At 42.7% G+C, this 23,779-nt stretch overlaps 1 protein-coding gene across 7 annotated transcripts in view; it reads right to left on the reverse strand.

Annotated features, from left to right (window-relative positions):
• Window positions 1–23,779, reverse strand: part of cntrl (centriolin) — a 152,043-nt gene that overhangs the window by 47,690 nt on the left and 80,574 nt on the right. For 6 of the 7 annotated variants that reach the window (XM_078425889.1, XM_078425886.1, XM_078425888.1 and 3 more), the window contains 10 exons: window positions 20,006–20,201; window positions 19,360–19,667; window positions 18,956–19,164; window positions 16,777–16,969; window positions 11,658–11,788; window positions 8,615–8,755; window positions 7,130–7,256; window positions 5,749–5,913; window positions 3,014–3,173; window positions 160–275 (listed from right to left, as the gene is read on the reverse strand). In XM_078425889.1, coding sequence (XP_078282015.1) covers window positions 160–275; window positions 3,014–3,173; window positions 5,749–5,913; window positions 7,130–7,256; window positions 8,615–8,755; window positions 11,658–11,788; window positions 16,777–16,969; window positions 18,956–19,164; window positions 19,360–19,667; window positions 20,006–20,201 — 1,746 coding nt within the window. The remainder of the gene's footprint in view (window positions 1–159; window positions 276–3,013; window positions 3,174–5,748; window positions 5,914–7,129; window positions 7,257–8,614; window positions 8,756–11,657; window positions 11,789–16,776; window positions 16,970–18,955; window positions 19,165–19,359; window positions 19,668–20,005; window positions 20,202–23,779) is intronic. The other variant, XM_078425890.1, reaches the window with a different exon arrangement.

Raw genomic sequence — 23,779 nt, forward strand, 5'->3', positions numbered from 1 at the left:
GTTGTGTGGCAACCGTCCCCATGGGGAGGTTGTGTTGGTTCTTATGTGCAGCAACATTACAAAATGTATTCCAAAGAGCTTCATTTGTAATGCTGCTGTTACAAGGGCAATCCTTCCCTCTGTAGTGGATACAGCATATTCTGTAAGCAGATTACAAACCTCCCGCAGCATTGCTTGTGTCCTCTCCAGTTCCATGATTTTCTTATCATGCTGCTCTTTGAATCCCAAGAGTTCATCATTTTCTAATTGCACCATTTCCACAACATGTTTCAGTTCTAGGGTAAAAAATATAGAAATTAAAATCGAATTGGACAAAGATACAAAAAGCAAGGGAAAAATAAATACACAAAGAAACATTCCTTCACATTAATTTCAAATTGACTTTACATTTTGAGCTATTGCATCTCACATATGCTTGTGTTATTCACAGTGAAGACTTGAAAATCACATCTTCTACTGTGTAAGAAGGAACTCAAGATGCTGGTTTAAACCGAAGGTAGACACAAAAGGCGGGACAGGCAGCATCTCTGGAGAGAAGGAATGGGTGATGTTTCAGGTCGAGACCCTTCTTCAGACTGGTTAGGGATAAGGGAAATGAGAGATATTGATGGCAATGTGGTGAGATAAAGAACAATGAATGAAAGAAATGCAAAAAACTAACGATGATAAAGGAAACGTCATTGTAAGCTATTTGTAGGGTGAAAATGAGAAGTTAGTGCGACTTGGGTGGGGGAGAGATAGAGGGAATGCCTGGGCTACCTGAATTGAGAGAAATCATTTTTCATACCACTGGGCTGTAAGCTGCTCACGCGAAATATGAGATGCTGGTCCACCAATTTGCATTTAGCCTCACTCTGACAATGGAGGAGACCGAGGACAGAAAGGTCTGTGTAGGAATGGAAAGGAGAATTAAAGTATCTAGCAACCGGGAGATCAGGTTGGTTCACGCGGACTGCGCGAAGGTGTTCCCCGAAACAATTGCCCAGTCAGTGGTCGCGCCGATGTACAAGAGTCCACATCTTGAACAACGGATAGAGTAGATGAGGTTGGAGGAGGTGCAAGTGAACCTCTGCCTAAACTGAAAGGACTGTCGGGGTCCCTGGACAGAGTCGAGGGAGGAGGTTTTGCGACAGGTGTTGCATCTTCTGCAGTTGCAGGGGAAGGTACCAGGGGAGGAGGTGGTTTAGGTTGGAAGGGATGAATTAAGGGAACGGAGGGATCGGTCTCTGCGGAAGGTGGAAAGGGGTGGAGATGGTGGGATCCCATTGGAGGTGGTGGAAATTTCGGAGGATTATGTGTTTTCGGAGGATTATGCGATGGCTGATGGGGTGGAAGGTCAGGACTAGGGGGACTCTGTCTCTGTTGCAACTAGGGGGAGGGGGAGCAAGGGCGGAGCTGTGGGGTACCGAGGAGACGAGTGAGGGCCTCATTTTTTGATGGGAGAGGGGATAGGAGCAAAGAGGTCCTTCTACAGTTGTACCGGGCCCTGGTGAGACCGCACCTGGAGTACTGTGTGCAGTTTTGGTCTCCAAATTTGAGGAAGGATATTCATGCTATGGAGGGCGTGCAGCGTAGGTTCACTAGGTTAATTCCCGGAATGGCGGGACTGTCGTATGTTGAAAGGCTGGAGCGATTGGGCTTGTATACACTGGAATTTAGAAGGATGAGGGGGGATCTTATTGAAACATATAAGATAATTAGGGGATTGGACACATTAGAGGCAGGAAACATGTTCCCAATGTTGGGGGAGTCCAGAACAAGGGGCCACAGTTTAAGAATAAGGGGTAGGCCATTTAGAACGGAGATGAGGAAGAACTTTTTCAGTCAGAGAGTGGTGAAGGTGTGGAATTCTCTGCCTCAGAAGGCAGTGGAGGCCAGTTCGTTGGATGCTTTCAAGAGAGAGCTGGATAGAGCTCTTAAGGATAGCGGAGTGAGGGGGTATGGGGAGAAGGCAGGAACGGGGTACTGATTGAGAGTGATCAGCCATGATCGCATTGAATGGCGGTGCTGGCTCGAAGGGCTGAATGGCCTACTCCTGCACCTATTGTCTATTGTCTATTGCCTAAAGAATTGGGACATCTCGGATGTTCTAGTATGGAATACCTCATCTTGGGCGCATATGTGGCGTAGACGGAGGAATTGGGAGTAGGGGAGAGAGTCTTTGCAGAAAGCAGGGTGGGAACAAGTGTAGTCAAGATAGTTGTGGGAGTCAGTGGGTTTGTAATAGATGTCAGTCAATAGTCTATTTCTTGTGATGTAAACTGTGAGATCAAGAAAGGGGAGGGAGATGGTCCAAGTAAATTTGAGTGCAGGATGAAAATTGGCGGTGAAGTTGATGAAGTTGATGGGTTCTGCATGGGTGCAGGAGGTAGCACCGATGCAGTCATCAATGTAATGAGATAGAGTTCGGGGATAGGGCCAGTGTACGCCTTGAACAGGGATTGTTCAACGTACCCTACAAAGAGGCAGGCATTGCTGGGGCCCATGCGGGTGCCCATAGCTACGCCTTGGATTTGGAGGAAGTGGGAGGAGTCAAAGAAGAAATTGTTGAGGGCGAGGACCAGCTCCGCTAGGCGGAGTAGAGTGTTAGTGGAGGGAAATTGGATGGTTCTGTGGTCGAGGAAGAAATGGAGGGCTTTAAGGAGGAACTTTCTAGTGGAGGATGGAGGTGTAGAGTGACTGAACATCCATAGTAAAGATGAGGGAGTGGGGGCTCGGAAAGCGGAAGTCTTCAATCTTTTCTGTCCTCGGTCTCCTCCATTGTCAGATTGAGGCGAAATGCAAATTGGAGGAACAGCATCTCATACATCTTGTACTGTTTTTGCCTTCACAGTTGCACAATCCCTAAAAAGCATGGAAGACAGCCTCCCGAATTTCTACTCAAACAATTACAATTAAAAACAAACCATTCTGTGAATCTTTCTGTGTTACATAATTGGAGTCAGAAAATTGAAAGATTATAATGTCTCGGGTACTAGTTTCTAAATCAGTTCATGTATCTTGGGAAATGTACCTGTCCTTTGCTTATTTATCTGCGCTTGGATGCTCCGAAGCTTGTCTTCCTCATTTTTCATTTCTTGCTTTGATAAGGAGAGGTGTGAACTCTTCTCGGTAATCTGAGCATTCAGTTCTCCTTTCTTTGCACTCATCTCTTCAAGCAACGCCTTCAGCTCCTGTAGAGCATGATTTATTTTTGCTCGTCATTGAAAACATTCAAAATATCTTATCCAACATGTTTATCAAAACAGATAAAAGTGTTGAAAACTTACAGATAAATCAGCATCTCGGCAAAGAACATTACATTATATCGAACAGTCCTTGTTCCAAATGTGCAGTGACATCATCCCCCAACTCTTTCTCCGCTATATCGACCTGCATTGGGGCTGCCTCCTCCCTTGGTCTCACTGTCCCCATCACAGGGAACAAAGTGTAGACTGAGATCTACTACAAAGCTACCTACTTCCACAGATATCTGGACTACACCTTGATGCAAGCTACATCTTGTAAAGATGCTATCCTCTACTCTCATTTCATCTTCTCCCAAGTTACGGCTTTCCATTCTTGGACATCTGAGATGTTCTCTTTCTTTAGTAAATGTGGTTTCCTCCGGCTGCCAGAGATGGATCCTTCGTCCTCGTCGACCCTATGTCCCCTAGTTCTGCTCTTGCTCCCCCTCCCTCCAGATGGAAAAGGGATACAGTTCCCTTGGTCCTCACCTTTCACCCACCAGCCTGCAGGATCTTCAGCTTGCTTACCATTTGAACACCTCTTCCCATTCTGGCCTTTCTGTCCTGGGCTCCTCCATTGCAAAAGTGAAACCACACGCAAAATGGAGGAACAGCACCTCATATTCTGCTTGGATAGGAAAGGTATGAAGATTGAATTCTCAAATTTTAGGTAATTACATAACCCTTCCCCCTTATTCCCCAACATAACCCATTCCCCCTTTCTCGTACCCCCCTCCCCCACACCCCTGTGTTTTACCTGGACTCGTACCTATTTCCTTCACTCCTTGCACCTACATTCCATCCTCTAGCTTCACAATTCATAACTCTTCAATCCTTATATTATATCTTCTGTCTTTTCATCTCTGGCCTTTGTCCAACCATCTGCCGATCAATAAACCACTCTCACATGTATCAACCTATTACCTGCCAGGCTTTGTTCTGCCCCTCCTCTCTTCCAGCTTTCTTTCTCTCCCTCCAATCAATCTGAAGAAAGATCTTGACACAAAAGTCACCTATCCAAAGATGCTGCCTGACCTGCTGAGCTACTCCAACACTTTGTGGCTTTTTTTGTAAACCACCACCAATTCCTTGTTTCTACATCACCCGCATTTCAGGTTTAAACAGTGAAGACATTCACCACAAAATGCTTGCCCTTCAAGTATGGCAGTACCAGTGCATGGTGCAGTGCTTCACAAATTCAGTCCCATTTAAATTAACGGAACAAAATTTCAACTTAAGATTTCAATGTAATACTGTATTGCTGCAAGGGAATTATTTTTTCAGGATTGCACTTTTGGTTAACATAAATAATGGAGGGGATATAAAGTAAATCTAGCAGTATTTATCCTATTACTTTAAGTGATTTTCTCTAACCCACTATGGAGATTTTATGGACAAGTTGCGGTCAAGGTCCACTTCAGACTACAAACAGTCTGTACATACAGGCAGACCAGTGGGATGGACTTGTTTAATGTTTCTATATAAACAGAACAGAATCCTGTTGTATCCAGGGGAGATTTCTCCTAAAAGTTGATTTGAGTAGTTCCACTAACTTCAATGGAATTTAGCATTTCACATTTACTGGGTAATTTATCAAGCAGTTTGGTCTGAGGGATCAAGCACTTTGATCTGGCAGGGCCTTGGAGAGTGTTGTAGAGCAGAGGGATTTTGGGGTGCAGGTACATAGTTTCCTGAAAATGGTGCCGCAGGTAGATAGGGTCAAAAAGGCTTTAGGTACATTGGCCTTCATCAATCAGGATATGGAAGTTAGGATGTTATGTTCTAGTTGTACAAGGCATTGGTGAGGCCACATTTGGACAATTGTGTTCAGTTTTGGTTCCCCAGCTATAGGAAGGATGTCGTTAAGCTAGAAAGAGTGCAAAGAAGATTTACAAGGATGTTGCCAGATCTTGAAGGCCTGGGCTACAGGGAGAGGTTGGGCAGGTTAGGACTATATTGTTTGGGCAGGTTAGGACTATATTGTTTGGAACGCAAGAGGCTGATGGGTGATCTTATAGAGGTGAACAAGATCATGATAGGGTGAATGCAGAGTCTTTTACCTAGCGTAAGGACATCAAGAACCAAAAGACATAGGTTTATGGTAAGAGGGGAATGATTTAATAGGAACATGGAGCAATTTTTTCATACAGAGGGTAGTGGGTATATGGAACGAAGTACGAAGAACGGAGGAAGTAGTTGAGGCAGGTACTATAACAACTTTTAAAAGACATTTGGACATGTACATGGATAGGAAAGATTTAGAGGAATACTAGACGGGCGTGGACCCGTTGGGCCCAAACCTCTCCTGCGGGCCCGGCAACCCTCCGTCCAAATCTCTCCTGCGGGCCCGGCAACCCTCCCCCAACTTCCTCTGTAGGCATAAAATCAGATTAAGTGGGGTGAAACAGAATTTCCCTAAATAACTTTGACTTGAAGAAAAACACACTTCTTCAGCAAGATATGTGTGTGTATATACAAGTTCCACAAAAATCTCTTTTGCAAAACAAATGCATTTACTGACCCGAATTTGTCGTTGCTTATGAACCACCTCTGCCTCACCATCCAAAAGAACTTCTGTAAGGCTTGCTTTCTTCTTGTCAATATCATTCTGCAGGAAGTTAAGCTCTTCTTTCTTTTGGCCTGAACATCTGTCCAACATCACTAACTCTTCCTGGAGCACTTTAACCTAATGGTGAAGGAACAAATAGATACAACATCACTGTTAAACATCCTCTAATAAATGACCTTTGGCCATTGACTAATGTAGCTGGATGGCATATAATTAAGTCTGGTTTGCATGTACCCACCATGTATGATTACTTCAAAATAATTATTGCGAGCCATTTCTCTGGCTGTAAAATCTTCCCATCTCACAAACAACAACTGGGCTATGGGACTCATCTTTCAAGTCTTTAACAATACTAATCTATCGCTGGAAATAATGGAGAATTGCGACTGTTCATTTCATAATTTCAGAATATTTCAACTTGTGGCATCTCATTTATTACAATTCCAACAATTAATATCATTATTTTCACAAATATTTCTAATATCTTTAGATAACCCAAGGATGGGTCATGCTTTTAATAATATTATTTAATTGGATTTAATAACAGAGCTTTATTTGTCGTTCGGTACCGAAGTACCGAACGAAACTACATAGCAGTCATAGAAAAAAAAAGAACACAACACATAGCCCCAACACAAACGTCCATCACAGTGACTCCAAACACCCCCTCACTGTGATGGAGGCAACAGAACTTCCACTCTCTTCCCCACGCCCACGGACAGACAGCTCGTCCCCGACCGACCCGCACAGTCCCCGCACCGGGCGCTGAAACGTCTCGCGGCCGAACCGGGCGATGAAAGGTCCGCGACCAAGCCTTGCGCAGCTAAGTCCCGTGGTCGAGCCGCACCGGGCGATGTCAAGTCCGCAGCCGAGCCGCACCAGCGATGAAAAGCCCCGCAGCCGAGCTGCACCGGGCGATGTTAAGCCCCGCGGCCGAGCCGCACCAGCGGTGAAAAGTCCCGCAGCCGAGCTGCACCGGGCGATGTTAAGCCCCGCAGCCGAGCTGCACCGGGCGATGTTAAGCCCCGCAGCCGAGCTGCACCGGGCACTGTTAAGTCCAGCGGCCAAGCCGCACCGGGATGTAAAGTCCAGCGGCCGAGCCGCAGCGGGCGATGTTAGGCCCCGCAGCCGAGCCGCACCCCGCGCCGTGAGGAAGAGAAAAGTTCCCCCCCCCACACCACCACCCCCTCCCACACATACACAACCAAAAAAAAATATATAAAAACCATCCCAACACCGACACACAACAAAAAAAGGGGAAAAAAAGACGGACAGACTGCTAGTCAGCCGCTGCCGTTAGGCGCCGCCACGTAATCATACTTTCTCTAAGTACCTCGCTATTCAGGCTTTCCAATTCACTCTTTTTCTCCTCTAACAACATTGCTGCTTCTTTCAACATGTCCAAGTGCTGTTTCTCTTTGGTTTCTGCAAAAATAATTTCAGCTTGCAGTTTTTCTAGGCTGAATAGGAAAAAAGGCCAATTAGTAAACTCTATGGCATGTGACCTACTATTTGCAAAATATAATATGCAATTCATAACAACAAATGATCAATTGTTATTAACCCAAAGATCAGGATTGTTTTGTGTCTATATGGACTTCAGTAAGGCCTTTGGTAAGAGTTCTGCATGGTCGGCTGGTCTGGAGGGTTAGATTGCACGGAATCCAGGGAGAGCCAGCTAAATGGATACAGAAACAAGGAATTGCAGATGCTGGTTTACCAAGGAAAGACACAAAAACACTGGAGTAACTCAGCGAATCAGGCAGCATCCCTGGAAAATGTGGACAGGTGACACTTAGGGCAACCAAAGGTTCCTGATCCTAGATGTCATCTATGTTCTCCAGTGATGCTCCCTGACCCACTGAGTTATTCAAGCATTTTGTGTCTTAAACTGGATACAGAATTGGCTTCATGATAGAAAGCAGAGGACAGTGGCAGGTTGTTTATCGGACTGGAGACGTATGAAGAATAATGTGCCCCAGGGATCGGTGATGGGCCCCATGGCTGTTGCAGACATCCAGAAATTGATTTTGTCCATGAGTTGGAAAATACACAAAATCACTCAATTTCCATAACCATAACTCAACAGTATTGTAATAAATAGTGGCCAATAAATAATGGAGGGTCAATTAACATGATTCTTTATTTATCGACTTCTCCTGCCTGGTTACAATGGCACAGAATCAGAATTCCCAGGCTGAATTGCTGCTTTCGATGGGCTTTAAGTATCAGTGCGTATTATACTGTTTCGTAGAGTATCATTGCACGTATCAATAGAAGCAAATGTTTGCCAATTTCCAAAACAACTCTCTTGTTGGCCTCCTGTGATGAAAATGGCAGGTTGTGTCAGGAAAAACAATGTCTGCATATTGTGGGGAGGCTAAATGTAATTTTTATTTACAATATTGGTCCCCATTTTAAATATAATAATATTCATTGGAGATAGTTCGTATGCATAGGATGTCCATAAATCAGATGTTCGTAACCTGGGAGTGGTTTTTGTTGCACTGTGTCACTCTAACCCAATTATTATTTTCTTATTTCTACTTTTCTCTGTGTGACATACCGGCTATTTTCACTGGGCTTTACATAAAGCTAACCTTTCTTCCTCTTCAGATTAGAAGAGCATACCTCACACAGTGAATAGCATCAATTATACATGCATCACCTATCACATCTGCTGTAGAGGAGTCAGGTGCAGACATTAAAGGTTCCAAGGTACTGAAAGTGACTAAGTGGCATACTAAAGCAATAACTTCCAGCAGAATCCTGAATGATAACTGAAGTGGCAAAAAAGGTATCATTTAACAGTTCTAACCTTTCAGTCATGTTTTCCATTTTCAATACAAGTGTCTGCAATTCTAAATTTCCTGTAGATACTTCTTTGTTAACTTTTCTCAGCATACTCTCTTGTTCTACCTTATGTTGTTCAAGGTCTTTCAAATTGTTCTTCATTAGTCTATGAATTTAAAAAAAACTTGTTGCATTACTATAAATGTTTTAGCTCTTTGCATTAGCACGGAAGAATTTCATTGTTCCGTTTTGGCAGATGGACAATAAAACACTCTTGATACTTGCATTCTCTCCACAGCTGTTTGAGCTAATGGAAATCCTAATGAAGAAATCAAATACCAGCTTGATAGTGTCGACTTCTAATATTACCAGGATAAGTAGAGCTATGAAAGACTTTAAATTTCTATAACATAGTTAATCTTAAAAAGGTTTGAAGGATTACATCGCTTGCTGGAGTCTCATGAGTTATTCACCAGGACAGCAATAATGCTAGGAAATATTATAAAAGGAAAACAGTACATATGTTGGAAATCTGGAATAAAAATAGAATGTTCTTGCAATACTCAAGCAGTCTGTTTCAGAAAGTGTCTGTTTCAAGTCAATTAAATAGATTGAACAATGGGCTAGAAATTGCATAGTGTAATGCAATGTTTATGAGCACTACAATTTTAATTAGAAAATCAGAAACTTTCTGAGAGCTTCACAAAGATAGTGATTTTCTTTCAAGGTTCCTTACCAAGTCCTGCCCTCATGAAGGTAGCTGGACATGCACAGGGGTATTGAACAGTGGATTAGATGCCACGTACAATACTTTGGTCCATGCATCCGTGGACAGGGTGGGTCATTTATACAGACCAAAGTCTTCAAATACCGTGTTCCATTGTTAGTTAAAGAGTGGTGGAGTTTCGGACTGGGTGCCTATCGCAGGAGGTATTCCAGGTAAAATACTTGGACCTCGTTGAAGGGCCTCATGTGCTGTAGAATCATGCAGTAAAAAGCCCCCAAACAAAATAATCATTGGCGCAATGTGTTGCTGAGTAAATACACTTTTCTGTGCTCAATATAATTTATTTGCTCAATAGGTTCTAAGGTGCAAAGCAAAGTAAGAGGCGAGGGGAACGAGGAGGGGAAAAAAGAATAAAAGGAAGATTTACAATATGGTGGATGTAGCGGAGATTAGACAAAGGTGTGATGATTCAGGTAAAATGGAAAAATGAAATAACTAAATCGAATAAAAGATGGATCTCTAAGAACTATAAGCAGAAATAGCTGAACCCCATCAATATTTGTGTTGCTTGCAAACTTACTAACCAACCCATCTACATTTTAGTCTGTGATTTATACATATTATAAACTACAGAGGTTACAGCATAGAACTCTGTGGATCACCACTGGGCACAGACCTTCAGCCAGAATAACACCACTACATTCTGTCTTCTACGGGTAAACCAGTTCTGAATCCAAACTACCAAGTCACCATTGATCCCAAGCATCTTAATCTTCTGTATCAGCCTACCCTGAGAGGCTTTGTGAAATGCCTTCTGAAATCCATGTAGAAAACATCCATTGCCCTACCCCATCAATCTTCCTCAAAAAACACATCATGTTTGTAAACATGATCTACCTGCAGAAAGCTATGTTGACTGTAATTAGGTCATTCTCTTTCAAATGCGAGTGAATCCTATCCGCAAGAATTCTCCCAAATAGTTTCCTCGATGAGATGTCCACCAGCCTATAATTTCCAGGATTGTCACCACTTCCCTTTTTAAACAAAAGGAACAACAATGACAATTCTACAGTCTTCCTGGATCAACATGTAGCTGGAGAGGATGCAAAGATGATGGTCAGAGTACCAACAATCTTCTCTCTTGCTTTCCTCAAAAATCTGGGATGGATCCCATCAACCCAGGAGGATTCATCCACCCAAGTGTTCTTCAAGCGATCCAACAACACCTCTTCTAGTTCTCAAAATACTCGAGTATACCTCCAGTATTGAGGGGAACAAAAATAAGGTCAAGATTGGAAATTTAAGTTCCTTGGGCAAGGACAGGCAGCCGTAAATAGTGGCCTATCATTATCCCTCAAACTGTGTCATTAGTTTCATTTCCCAGCGACCTTCCATGCATTACTTCCAACTCCATTATCTCAATTACGTACAACACTGTAGGTGAATCTTAAGGAGGAGGTAGAAGTGGAATGTGAAGGGTTGAGATAATGAAGGTAATGGATGGAAGATCACTAGAGAAAAATGAGAATATGGAGAAATAATGAGTGAACATTTAGGGACAGATACGAGGTGTTAGAGGAATGTTGTTCAGCTGCCAAAAGATAAAGGCAAGTTCACCATAACTACCTTTAACAACAAATATGATAATATCAGTTCTACTAAAGAATCTTAGTTGTATGCAGATGAGTTAGTCAAAAGAAATCAAGAAATTAAGATAAATCTAAATGTTGTAATCCTGATCATAGACTATAATAAATTGAATAGGTGAGAAAAATACTTGTAAATACATGCATTTCGTCATTTTGGCATGGAGTATCAGATGCACCTACCTGCTTCTTTGTCTGACCATATCAATGTAGAATTTAAAAAAACAAACTTATTTCACAACCATCTGATATTCCAAAAGTTATCAACAGTTCTTTTTCTCAGCATCTCTGAATATCCTGAACACTATTATCCTGAACACTATTTAAATTCACTCCTTATACATTTAAGGCTAAAATAAACATTCAGCCAGACATAATATTGGTAAAAAGACACAAATAAAGCACTTGATTTTAATTCATAGAATCTACGCAAGTGGACAGAGCGACGGGAGGAGGAGGCGGCAGTGGAGGTGAGAGCAGCGGAGTGGACAAAGCCATGGGAAAAGGAGGAAGACAGTGGTGGAGAGATGAGAGGCCGTGGATAAAGCCATTGCCAGCAGAATGAAGCAGGAGCTGGTCCGTCCATTATAACCAAAATCTCATAAAGGGGTCCATTAAAACAAGGGTTTCCTGTAATCTGTTTAAATTATTAAATGAAATGCCTGTCTGTTGTAGTTTGGAACTCTATTCAGTACCTGAGTTGCTTATCAGCTATAACTAATTTAACTGCAGTGTCATGTGCTCTTTGCTCCAGCTCTTCTGCATCTTTTTGAGTGTCTTCCAAGTGTTTCCTGGCATCATCATATTGCTGGAGCATTTCTTTTGTCTGTAAGAATAACATGCATTTAAAGGAAAATCTGAATACAAACTACTTTATAAAGTATATCTGTTGTACTGAACCATCAATGCCAGATTCTCAGAAAACCCTTTCAAGGGTTTACAAGGCATATTAATAATCTATTAAATTACGGTGGAAGTAAATTTGAAGCAAACATGAAATTGTATACAGTGTCAATTAGGCATAATTTTACAGCAAAGAGCCGAACTGGTGCCACGCTTTGTCTTTGATCTATGTTTCTATCTGTAATTACAGATAATGGTTTATATTTAGTCTGCTTTATTTAATAATGATTATATTAAAAAGAATATCTGGAAGGCATGCATTAACAATATCACAAATTTGAAACAAAACCCAAGGTTAACCCATTTTAGATGGCAACTGGTGATTTGCTACAAATATATTTCCAACTATCATAATAATAATAATAATATTCATTTATTGTCATTGCAACGAGTGCAACGAGTACAACGAAATTTAAAAATAGCCAATCCTGAGGACTCTTGACAGTTCTACATTACATGGGAACACTGGTGGTTGAGTGGGTTACTTATTATTCTGTTTCTATTCTACCCTGCTGGTGGCTTAACTCAATAAATTACTTCTGACAATTTAGCAACAATAAAAGTGAAATTGCAGCTTTTGTGACTCAAGGCTAATGTCTACATGGGAATAAGCTATTGAGTCATCTGGTTGATGAGTTAATAGGGCAGCTAAAGAGGATACAACAACTGTGAAATGTGGAGCTTACAAATTGCCCAAAGGTCAGAAGTGCCACTGAAGAAAGAAAAACTCAGCTAACATTACTGGTGGACAAACTCCTGGCAAATTCTGATGCAGAGAAAGCAAGCAAACTGAAGTTCTTGAATTCAATAAAAAAATACAATTCAGATTCTGGAAATTAATTTAAAAAATCCCTAATGGTCCCATTGACTGGGACTTACTCAGTGCAAGAGGATTAGACAGAGCACAATTTGTTGGAGTGTATCCAAGAAGGTTTCCTTAAACAGTATGTGGACAGTCCGACTCGAGTAGGGACCTTGTGTTGGGAAACAAACCTAGCTAGGTGATTCATGTTATGATGATAGGAGGGTGTAAGTGAGGTGCGAAAAGAATACTTTGGATTTACTTCACCGTGAAAGTCTTGGAGGACAGTGAGAGCAGTGTGGGGAATACAAAACTGCTAGGACTTATTGAGGTTGAGAAGGGGGTGGTGCTGAGGCTCTTGAAGAGCATTAAGATGGATGTCTCCAGGGCCTAGTTGGATCCACCTTGGGTTATTGAGGAAGGCAAGAGAGGAGATTGTGGGAGCCTTAACAAGGATCTTTGTTTCTTCTCTAGCCAAAGGCGAGGTCCTGGAGTACTGGAGACTGGCCAATGTTGTTGCTTTGTTTAAGAAGGTATAGAGAATCAATGGAGCTACAGGCTGGCGAGCCTCACATCTATTAGAGAGAATTCTGTGAGATAGGATTTGCTACCATTTGGAAGCGAATGGGTTAATTAGGTATAGCCAACATGATTTTGAAAGCAGCAGATGATTTTTTTGACAAGGTGATGAAGGAAATTGTTAAAGGTAGGGTGATGGATGTTGTATACATGGATTTTAGTAAGGCTTTTGATAAAGTCCAATCCAGAAGATTAAGATGCATGGGATTCACAATGACTTGGTCGTATGAATTCAGAACTGGCTTATAGAGAGTATATAGAATCATATCTTATAGAAGATAGAGGGTTGCGGTGGATAGAAGATGTTCCGCTTGGTCTGTGACCAGTGGAGTTCTGCAAGGATCTGTGCTGGGACCTCTGCTGTTTGTGATATATATAAATGACTTAGACGTAAATGTAGATGGGTTGGTGAGTACGTTTGCTGACGATGCTAAAATTGGAGTTGTAGACAGTGAGGAAGGCTGTTAGAAGATACAGCGGGATATAGATTAGTTGCAGAAATAGACAGATGGGGTTTATTCCAAGCAAATGTGAGGTGTTGCACTTGGGGAGGTTGAATGTAAGGGGGGGGGGAGAACATACAATTAATGGCAAGACCGCTTAACAGGATTGATGTGCAGAGTGATCTTGGAGTGCAAGTTCATATCTCACTGAAGGTGGCCACACAAGTAGATAGGGTGGTAATGAAGGTGTACGGTATGCTTGCCTTTATTTTTAGGGGCATTGAGTATAAGAGTCAGGATGTCATGATGCAGCTCTAAAAGACTTTGGTTAGGCTGTATTTGGCCTGCATGCAATTTTGATCACCCCATTACAGGAAGGATGTGGAGGCTTTGGAGAGGGTGCAGAAGAGGTTTACCGGAAAGCTGCCTGGATTAGAGGGTTTCAGCTACAAGGTTACAACGCAGAAGGTTAGATAATCTTGGATTGTTTTCTCAGGAACATTGGAGGTTGAAGGAAGATTTGATAGAAGTAGATAAAATTATGAGGCGTAGATAGGATAGTCAGAACCTTTCTCCCAGGCTGGAAATGTCCAACACTAAATGGCATAGCTACAAGGTGAGGTGGGGATGTTTAATGGAGATGTGGGGGTGTGAGGAAATTGTTTTTTTATATACAGAGAATGTTGCCTGGAATGCATTGCCATGGACAGATATGATAGTGGGGTTTAATAGACTTTTAGATAGGCACAAGGAAGTGCAAGGAATAGAGGGATAGGGATCATGTACAGGCAAATGAGATCACTTTAAGTTGGCATCACGGTCAGCACAAACACTGTGGGCCAAAGTGCTCATTCCTGTGCTGCACTGTTCTATGTTCTAATGCTGAAAACACGTTAAATGCTTCAGGTTGAAGACCCTTTGTCAAAATGGATTTCCAGCATTTTCTATTGCTGAATTCAATATTGAATATTCAAGAAACCCAGACAGAACACGAGATATTGTTCCTCAAAATTATGTTACGCTTCATTATAGCAGCATAGGAAGCAACAAACTGATAGGTTGATAGGAGAAGGTTTGGATAGAGACTTGGAAAGAGGGCAGCACAATGGTGCAGTGGTAGAGCTACTGCCTTCCAGCGCCAGAGACCCGGGTTCCATCCTGACTACGGGTGCTGTCTGTAGGAGTTTGTATGTTCTCCCTGTGACTGCGTGGGTTTTCTACAGGTGCTCCCACACTCAAAGACATACAGATTTGCAGGTTAACTGGCCTCGGGAAAAATGTAAATTGTCCCTAGTGTGAAAGGTAGTGCTAGTGTACAGGATGATCACTGATTGATGTGGACACGGTGGGCTGAAAGGCCTGTTTCCATGCCGTTTCTCTAAAGTCTAAAGTATTTCAATGAAAGCAACAAGGAGCTCTGGATTCCCCCCGTGAGCTGAAAACAATAATTGAATCAGTTTTTCATTCTCCAGTTTTGTTTACCAGATTAGTATAAATGTGAGCAAGTCACAGAGCCATACAGCATGGAAACAGGTCCTTTGGCCCAACCTGTCCATGCTGACCACGGTGCTCCATCTACACGAGTCCCATTGGCCCATATCCCTCTGAACCTTACACATTCATGTACTTGTCCAAACATCTTTTAAAAGCTGTTATTGTACCTGCCTCAATTACCTCCTCTGGCAGCTCGTTCCATATACTCACTACCCTCTGAGTGAAAAGGTTGCCCCTCAGGTTCTTACTAAATTTTGCCCTCTCAACTTAAAACTATGTCTTCTGGTTCTTTATTTTCCCAACCCAGGGTAAAGACTGTGCATCCATCCCTTCTATTCCCCTTGTAATTTTATGCACCTCTGTAAGATCACCCCTCAGCCTCCTGTGCTTCAAGCAAATAAAGCCCTAGCCTGTCCAACCTTTCCCTGTAGCTCAGACCCTCAAGGTCATGCTTCACCTGGATTGAAAGTTTTTACCCCTGGATGGTGAAAGGGAAGTGATAGTGGGATAGGTGTTTCATGTCCTGTAAATGCATAAGAGAGTGGCTGGAGATGACAGAAAAGCAGAGCACAGAGTAGTAAAGGTAAAGGTCCTCTCAGAATGCTCAAAAAGGAGAGGAAGGGAAATGTGTGTCTGGTGCTGGAATCTCATGGGTAGCAAAAAGTAAAGGTTGATCCGTTAAAAGCAGATGGTGGGGTGTAAAGTGAAGATTAGGGGAACTATCCTTGCTCTGTTTGGAAACAGAAGAGGTGAAAATATAGATTGGGTCAAGAACTCTGCCAATTGGTAGTTATAAGCATAATGCTCCCCTCAGAACATGCAAGAAGGGACGAAGGAGGAACACAGAGTCAGAGTCCCACAGCACAGAAACAGGCCACTCACCCCAACTTGCCCATGCCAACCAAGATGTCCCATCTATGCTAGCCCCACCTGCCCAAACAACCCATGTCCCTCTAAACCTTTCCAGTCCATGTACCTGTTCAAACGTCTTGTAAACGTTGTTATAGTGCCTATAACTACCTCCTCTGGCAGCTTGTTCCATAGATCCACCGTCCACTGTGTGAAAGGAATACTTCCTTACTACTGCTGTAGGTAGTCCATATTGAGCTGAGGTTCCCTCCGTCCACCAGCACAGCCTCATCTGGTTGTCCCCATGGCAACTTTGACCTGGTCCTACCAAAGATATTCCCTTCGCCCTATCCATTCCTTCCTCACCATTTCTGCAATTTAAAACTAATTTATTTTATCTCTCGTTCAGTTCTGATGATCCTTGTTTTGAAATGTTAACTATTTCTCTTTCTGCAGATGTTGTCAGCCCTGTTATTTCCCCACATTTTCTTAGATATCAGGATGATTCTTACAGCTCAAGGCAACTCTCCAAGGCATTAGCTATTTAAAGATAACTTATTTGGCAATAGATTATTTCAAAATTTGCAAGAACTGATATATTTTAGCTATTAGATTTACTATTCAACAACTATCATTGGTGTCAATGGCCCAAAGAAAGCAAAATTCTCAGTCCATCACAGCTAAAGATGTTGAATTATCTGTTTGCATTGTCACTAATGCAAAACTAACTGAATGCAGTCTTACCTTTTCCCTGGTACTTTTGAGATCCATCTCAGCCTCCATTAATAGTCTATCTGTTTCTCGTAACTCTGCCCTTCGCTTTGAGAGAGTTATTTCAACACATTCAATTTCATCAATAACATCATCATGTCTCTTCAGGGACTTTTCTACTTCAAGTTCATTCAAAAGCAGATCTATATGGCCATCTACAAAGTCTCTGAAAAACAATGATCACGTTTGTCAGAAATGAGATGTAGCTACTTTTTAATCCAGCACTACTATTAACATTTATTAATTCTGAATTTATCATGAATGCATCCTGTATAAAAGAAATGATGGGGATAACTTGAAATCAAAGTATATGCACAATCCTGGGAGTGGGAGTGGGCTCAACTGGGGAGATCGCAAAACAACCACCAACAACCGAGTGAGGTGGAGAACATTTGTCCAATGCTCCCTAGAGGAGCCAATGGCTTAAGAAGAAGAAAGTAATGTACTTTTCTCATATCCATAACAGTTGACAATGCTGTGACTATGCAGAAACCATAGAGTGGAGGGAGGTTCATACAGTAGAGGTTCTTTCCTAATCTGCAAGAATTGAGATATTTTGGCTATAAAATTTACTATTCAACAACGATCATTGTTTCCATTTACTTCAGTCTCGGAGAAAGCAAACAAATTAACTTGGCGAAACAAGGAACTGCAGATGTTCCTGAAGAACGAGGACATCTCTGAAGCCCTAGTGTGAAACACCTCATCCCGGGCGCAGATGCGGCGTAGACGGAGGAATTGGGAGTAGGGGATAGACTTTTTGCAGGGGTTCTTCCCACCCGGTCCCCTGCAAAAAGTCTATCCCCTACTCCCAATTCCTCCGTCTACGCCGCATCTGCGCCCGGGATGAGGTGTTTCACACTAGGGCTTCAGAGATGTCCTCGTTCTTCAGGAAACGGGGCTTCCCCTCTTCCATTATAGATGAGGCTCTCACTAGGGTCTCTTCTACATCCCGCAGCTCCGCTCTTGCTCCCCCTCCCCCCCCCCCATTCGTAACAAGGACAGAATCCCCCTCGTTCTCACCTTCCACCCCACCAGCCAGCGTATCCAACAAATCATCCGCCAACATTTCCGTCACCTACAACGGGACCCCACCACTGGCCATATCTTCCCATCCCCTCCCTTCTCTGCGTTCCGCAGAGACCGTTCCCTCCGTAACTCCCTGGTCCACTCGTCCCTTCCTACCCAAACCACCCCAACCCCGGGCACTTTCCCCTGCAACCGCACGAGATGCAACACCTGTCCCTTTACCTCCCCCCTCAACTCCATCCAAGGACCCAAACAGTCTTTCCAGGTGAGACAAAGGTTCACCTGCACCTCCTCCAACCTCATCTATTGCATCCGCTGCTCTAGATGTCAACTTATTTACATCGGCGAAACCAAGCGCAGGCTCGGCGATCGCTTCGCTGAACACCTGCGCTCGGTCCGCATTGACCAAACTGATCTCCCGGTGGCCGAGCACTTCAACTCCCCCTCCCATTCCCACTCTGACCTTTCTGTCATGGGCCTCCTCCAGTGCCATAGTGAGGCCCACCGGAAATTGGAGAAACAGCACCTCATATTTCGCTTGGGCAGTTTGCAGCCCAGTGGTATGAACATCGACCTCTCCAACTTTAGATAGTTCCTCTGTCCCTCTCTTCCCCTCCTCCTTCCCAGATCTCCCTCTATCTTCCTGTCTCCATCTATATCCTTCCTTTGTCCCGCCCCCCTGACATCAGTCTGAAGAAGGGTCTCGACCCGAAACGTTACCCATTCCTTCTCTCCCGAGATGCTGCCTGACCTGCTGAGTTACTCCAGCATTTTGTGAATAAATACCTTTGATTTGTACCAGCATCTGCAGTTATTTTCTTATACTACCTAAATATTTTCTCCTGACCCACTGAGCATTATGTATCTTTTTTTGTAAACCAGCACCTGCAGTTCTTTTATTCGTCATCTTTGTTGAATGTAACCTGAATAATGTTGATTTAGTTTCTTAAGCACCCTTTCAACTGTGTGTTGTTATTTGTATTGGTCCCAAATAGTCAATCCAATGAATCTTTAAAAAAAATCTAGATCTTTGTAAAAAGCTTGCCTAAAATGCAACAACTCTGAGGTTCTGGCACACCGTTAGCAAAGTACTGAACCCTTTCATCAGTGATCTGTTTCTTACTTTTGATTGCTGCGTTTATGGACCACCTTGTGCAATTTCTCAACTTCTTGCTCCAACTCTTCCCTCTTATGCAATAGCTCTTGGATGTCACGACGAAGTTGTTCTATCTGCTCATGGTGACGCTCTACGGAAGCAGTTGGTTTTGGATCCTTGGATTTACGAGATCTTAAATGTGCTACTATATCTTCCAGTTTACTGACTTCATTCTCCTAAAGGACAGAGGAATGTAAAAATGTAGTTATGTCGTGGAAATATAGTTTTAAATGCATTAAATCTAGCTGAAGGACTGCTAATTATATTACAACAAAATTAATTTTTCTATATATCACTATATTTACCAGAGTTTTGTTTCCACAAGACTGTATCATTTATAAGCAACTGACAACACAACACAGAAATCTCACCAGATCATGGTGCTCCAGCACATTGCAGTGAAGAACACCGTCAGGAATAAGAGGGATGGTAAAGTTGGCAGGAGGAGGTCCATAAACAACTTGTGTACCAGGTGGTGGTGGTCCATAAATAATTGTGCCTGGGCAGACAGGTGTAACATTGGCTGGTTGTGCAGGTGGAGGTCCATATACTACAGTCCCTTGTGGCAAAGGAGTGGCATCAGGGTACATTGTGTAAATAACTGATCCAGGTGGGACAATAAATGTTTGTTTAGGTGTTCCATTTTCATCACTTTCGGTCCCACTATCTTCTTCATCACCTGCAAATATATTTTAAAAGTCTTATAACATTTGAAATAGCTAATCCATTATTTTTTTTATCACAGGCCAATTTTGATAAAAAATCTATTTATATTCCATCAAATACAATTGTAATTTAAAAACTTTTTTGATCATCTGATATTTGAAAATTCTGGATTATAGTTTTTGTCTTTAGACATACAGCATTATCCAAAATATTTAAAGACAAATGATGCTACTTTTCTAATGATTTTTTCTGAGTTTCATTGCTTTCTATAATATCAATCAAAGAAAAGATTTTCCACAGTACAATATTCTAAATAAGTAGGGACTTCCTTTCTTCTACTATTTTTCATACCTCTCTGGATACGAGTCCATTGTGAGGAACGGTTTACTGGTGAATAAACCCAGTAGCCTCCTGGAACTGACGCAGTATATTCTTCCTTTCCTCCTCTTCGAGGAATTGATCCCTGACTTGGAGATGGTGGAATTTGATGCAGGGAACTGAATCCAGAATCTTTTGTGTGACTGTTTTGAGACTTCAGGCTTGATGGCTAAAATAAAAGAATAAGAAAATGCAATTCAGTAACCCTGTTTACACACAGAGTCTAATTGTATCTCAACACAAAATAAAATTCAGTGCCGATTAGTTAATTGACGAGTTTCCCATTGTCAATTCAGGATTAACCGCCATTAAGCATTTTTCTTAATGTTGCAGATTACTATGCCAAGTTAAATTTGGTGAGAAGACAGAAAGTGCTGAAGCAACTCAGCGGATCAGGTAGCATCTTTGGATAACACTAAACCAAGTGGGGCCAAAATCTCTCCTGCATTGGTGCAGCACCCTCTCCTCCCCCCCCTTCCCCTCTCCCCTCCACTCCCCTTATCTTCCCCCTCCCTCCCTCCATTCCCTCTCCCTCCCGAGGGGATAGATTTAAACTTTAAAATGTGAATAATTTAAAAAATATAACACTGATTTCATATGAAACGTCTTCCATTAACACCAAAAGGACGACGGTGAGTAAGGCGGGCCTAAAATTGTCGCGCTATCATGTACCGTTTTGGCTGTAGTTCAGAAACAAACAAACAAGAGTTTTAGTATATAGATGGATAGGTAACGTTTCAGGTCAGGACCCTTCTTCAGACTGATGGGGGGAGGGGAGAGGAGTTGGAAAGCTGGAAGAGAGGAACGGTTGATAGGCATATAGTCGGACAAAGACCAGAGATGAAAAGACAGAAGGTGTGAGACAAAAGGATTGCAGAGTTGCGAATTGTGAAGCTAGATGAGGAATGCAGATGGAAGGGGAGGGTAGAAATAAGTCCAAGTCCAGGTGGGCCATGGGGTGGGGGGGGGGGTTATATATGGGAAGAAGGGAGAGGGGGAGGGGGAGGGTGATGTAGTTACCTAAACTGTTCCGTTTTAAACCGCAGGTGGAATATGAGGTCTTGTACCTCCAGCTTTGGTTAGATGGACAACTGTGCTTTAAGATCAAGGGGTTTATGCGTAGCTATTGATGAGATGATACGACTGTATTCACTCGCCTGTATTCTTCTCCCCTCTCCTATCAGGCAAGATGTACAGAGGTCTGAAATAGCATATCTCAAGATTCAGGCACAGTTTCTTCTCAGTGGTTATCAGGCAAGTGAACTGTCCTCTCATCATCTAGAGTGCCGTTCTGACCTTGTATCTACCTCATTGGAGACCTTTGAACTACAGGTGCTTTACGATGCTTCGACTTCATCTTGGACTAAATGTTCAAGTCAGAGTGATACTGTATGGAAACAGGCCCTTCGGCCCAACTTGCCCACACCGGCCAACATGTCACAGTTACACTAATCCCACCTACCCGCGTTTGGTCATTATCCCTCCAAACCTGTCCTATCCATGTACCTAACTGTTTCTCAAATGTTGGGATAGTCCCTGCCTCAACTACCTCCTCTGGCAGCTCTATGTTCCCCGATTCACCAACTCTGGGCAAGAGACTCTGTGCATCTACTTGATCTATGCCTCTCTTGATTTTATACACCACAATTAATCACCCCTCATCCTCCTGTGCTCCAAGGAATAGAGTCCCAGCCTACTCAACCTCTCCCAAAAGCTCAGACCTTCTAGCCCTGACAACATCCTTGTAAATCTTCTCTGTACCCGTTGCAGCTTGACAACATCTTTCCTAGAACATGGTGCCCAGAACTGAACACATTATTCTAAATGTGGCCTCACCCACGTCTTATACAACTGCAACATGACCCCTCCAACTTCTATATTCAATACTCTGACTGATGAAGACCAAAGTTCCAAATGCCTTTTTGACCACTCTTTCTACCTGCGATTCCACCTTCAAGGAACCATTGAAGGTGAAATCGCACTCCTAGGTCCCTCTGCTTTACAACACTCCCCAGAGCCCTGCCCTTGTAGGTCCTGCCCATGTTAGACTTCCCAAAATGCACATCTCACCATTTGCTGTATTAAATGCCATCAACCATTCTTCAGTTCACCTGGCCAATCGATTAATATCCTGCTGCAATTTTTCACAATCATCTTCACTGTCTGCAAAACCACTCACTTTCGTATCATCTGCAAACTTGCTAATCTTCTCGTGTATGTACTCATCCAAATCATTGATATCCATGACAAACAGTAATGGGCCAAGCACTGAACCCTGAGGCACACCACTAGTCACAGGCCTCCAGTCCGAGAAGCAACCTTCCACTATCACCCTCTGCTTCCTTCCATGAAGCCAATTTTCTATCCATTCATCTACATCTCCTTGGATCCCATGCGATCTAACCTTCCAGAGCAGCCTACCATGCGGAACCTTGTCGAATGCTTTGCTGAAGTCCATATATACATCTACAACTGTGCCCTCATTGACCCTTCTGGTCACGTCTTCAAAAACTCAATCAGATTTGTGAGACACGACCTTCCAGGTACAAACCCATGCTGACTATTCCTAATCAGCCGTTGTCCGTTTAAATGCCTGTATATCTTATCCCTCAGAATACTCTTTAGTAACTTTCCAACTACAGATGTTAAGCTCACCGGCCTATAGTTCCCAGCATTTTCCCTTCTTGAATAGAGGCACAACATTTGCCACCATCCAGTCTCCTGTATTTAAAGACGACTTGTAAATTTCAACCAGGGCTCCCGCAATTTCCTCTCTGATTTCCCACAATGTCCTTGGATATATCTGATTAGGCCCTGGAGATTTGTCTACCTTCATACACGATAGTACCTTCAGCACCTCTTCAACCGTAACACTGCCTGCTCTCAAGACACTTCCATTGACTATCCCAAGTACCTCTTTCTCCTCGGTAAATACAGAGGAGAAATACTCACTGAGGACCTTGCTCATCTCTTGTGGCTCCACATAGAGTTGATTCCTGAGGGGTCCCACTTTCTCTCTAGTTACCCCTTTCCCCTAATGTATTTATAAAATCTCTTGGGTTTGTCCTTAATGTTATCTACCAGAGCTATCTCCTGGCCCCATTTTGCCCTTTATCCTTTATTGTTATACACAATATCCTTTATTTGTGCACTGTGGATAGCTTCAGTGTAATCAGAAATAATCTTTTCACCATTCAGATAATAATCTGCCTTCCTGTTCTTACCACCAAAGAGGAGCTGGCCAGAGTTGACTGGAAAGAGACCCTAGCAGGGAAGACGGTGGAATAACAATGGAAGGTATTTCTGGGAATAATACAGAAGGTGCAGGATCAGTTCATTCCAAAGAGGAAGAAATATTCTAAGGGGAGTAAGAAGCGATCGTGGCTGACAAGGAAAGGCAAGAACAGTATAAAAATATAACATGCCAAAGATGAGCGGGAAGACAGAGGATTGGGACTCTTTTAAAGAGCAACCGAAGATAATTAAAAAGGCAAAACGGGGAGAAAAGATGAGGTACGAAGGTAAGCTAGCCAAGAATATAGAGGATAGTAAAAGCTTCTTTAGGTATGTGAAGAGGAAAAAAATAGTTAAGACAAATGTGGGTCCCTTGAAGACAGAAACAGGTGAATTTATTATGGGGAACAAGGAAATGGCAGACGAGTTGAACAGGTACTTTGGATCTATCTTCACTAAGGAAGACACAAACAATCTCCCAGATGTACTAGTGGAAAGAGGTCCTAGGGTAAT

This window comes from Rhinoraja longicauda, chromosome 31, assembly GCF_053455715.1.
Source record: "Rhinoraja longicauda isolate Sanriku21f chromosome 31, sRhiLon1.1, whole genome shotgun sequence".
Classification (NCBI taxonomy): Eukaryota; Metazoa; Chordata; class Chondrichthyes; order Rajiformes; family Arhynchobatidae; genus Rhinoraja; species Rhinoraja longicauda.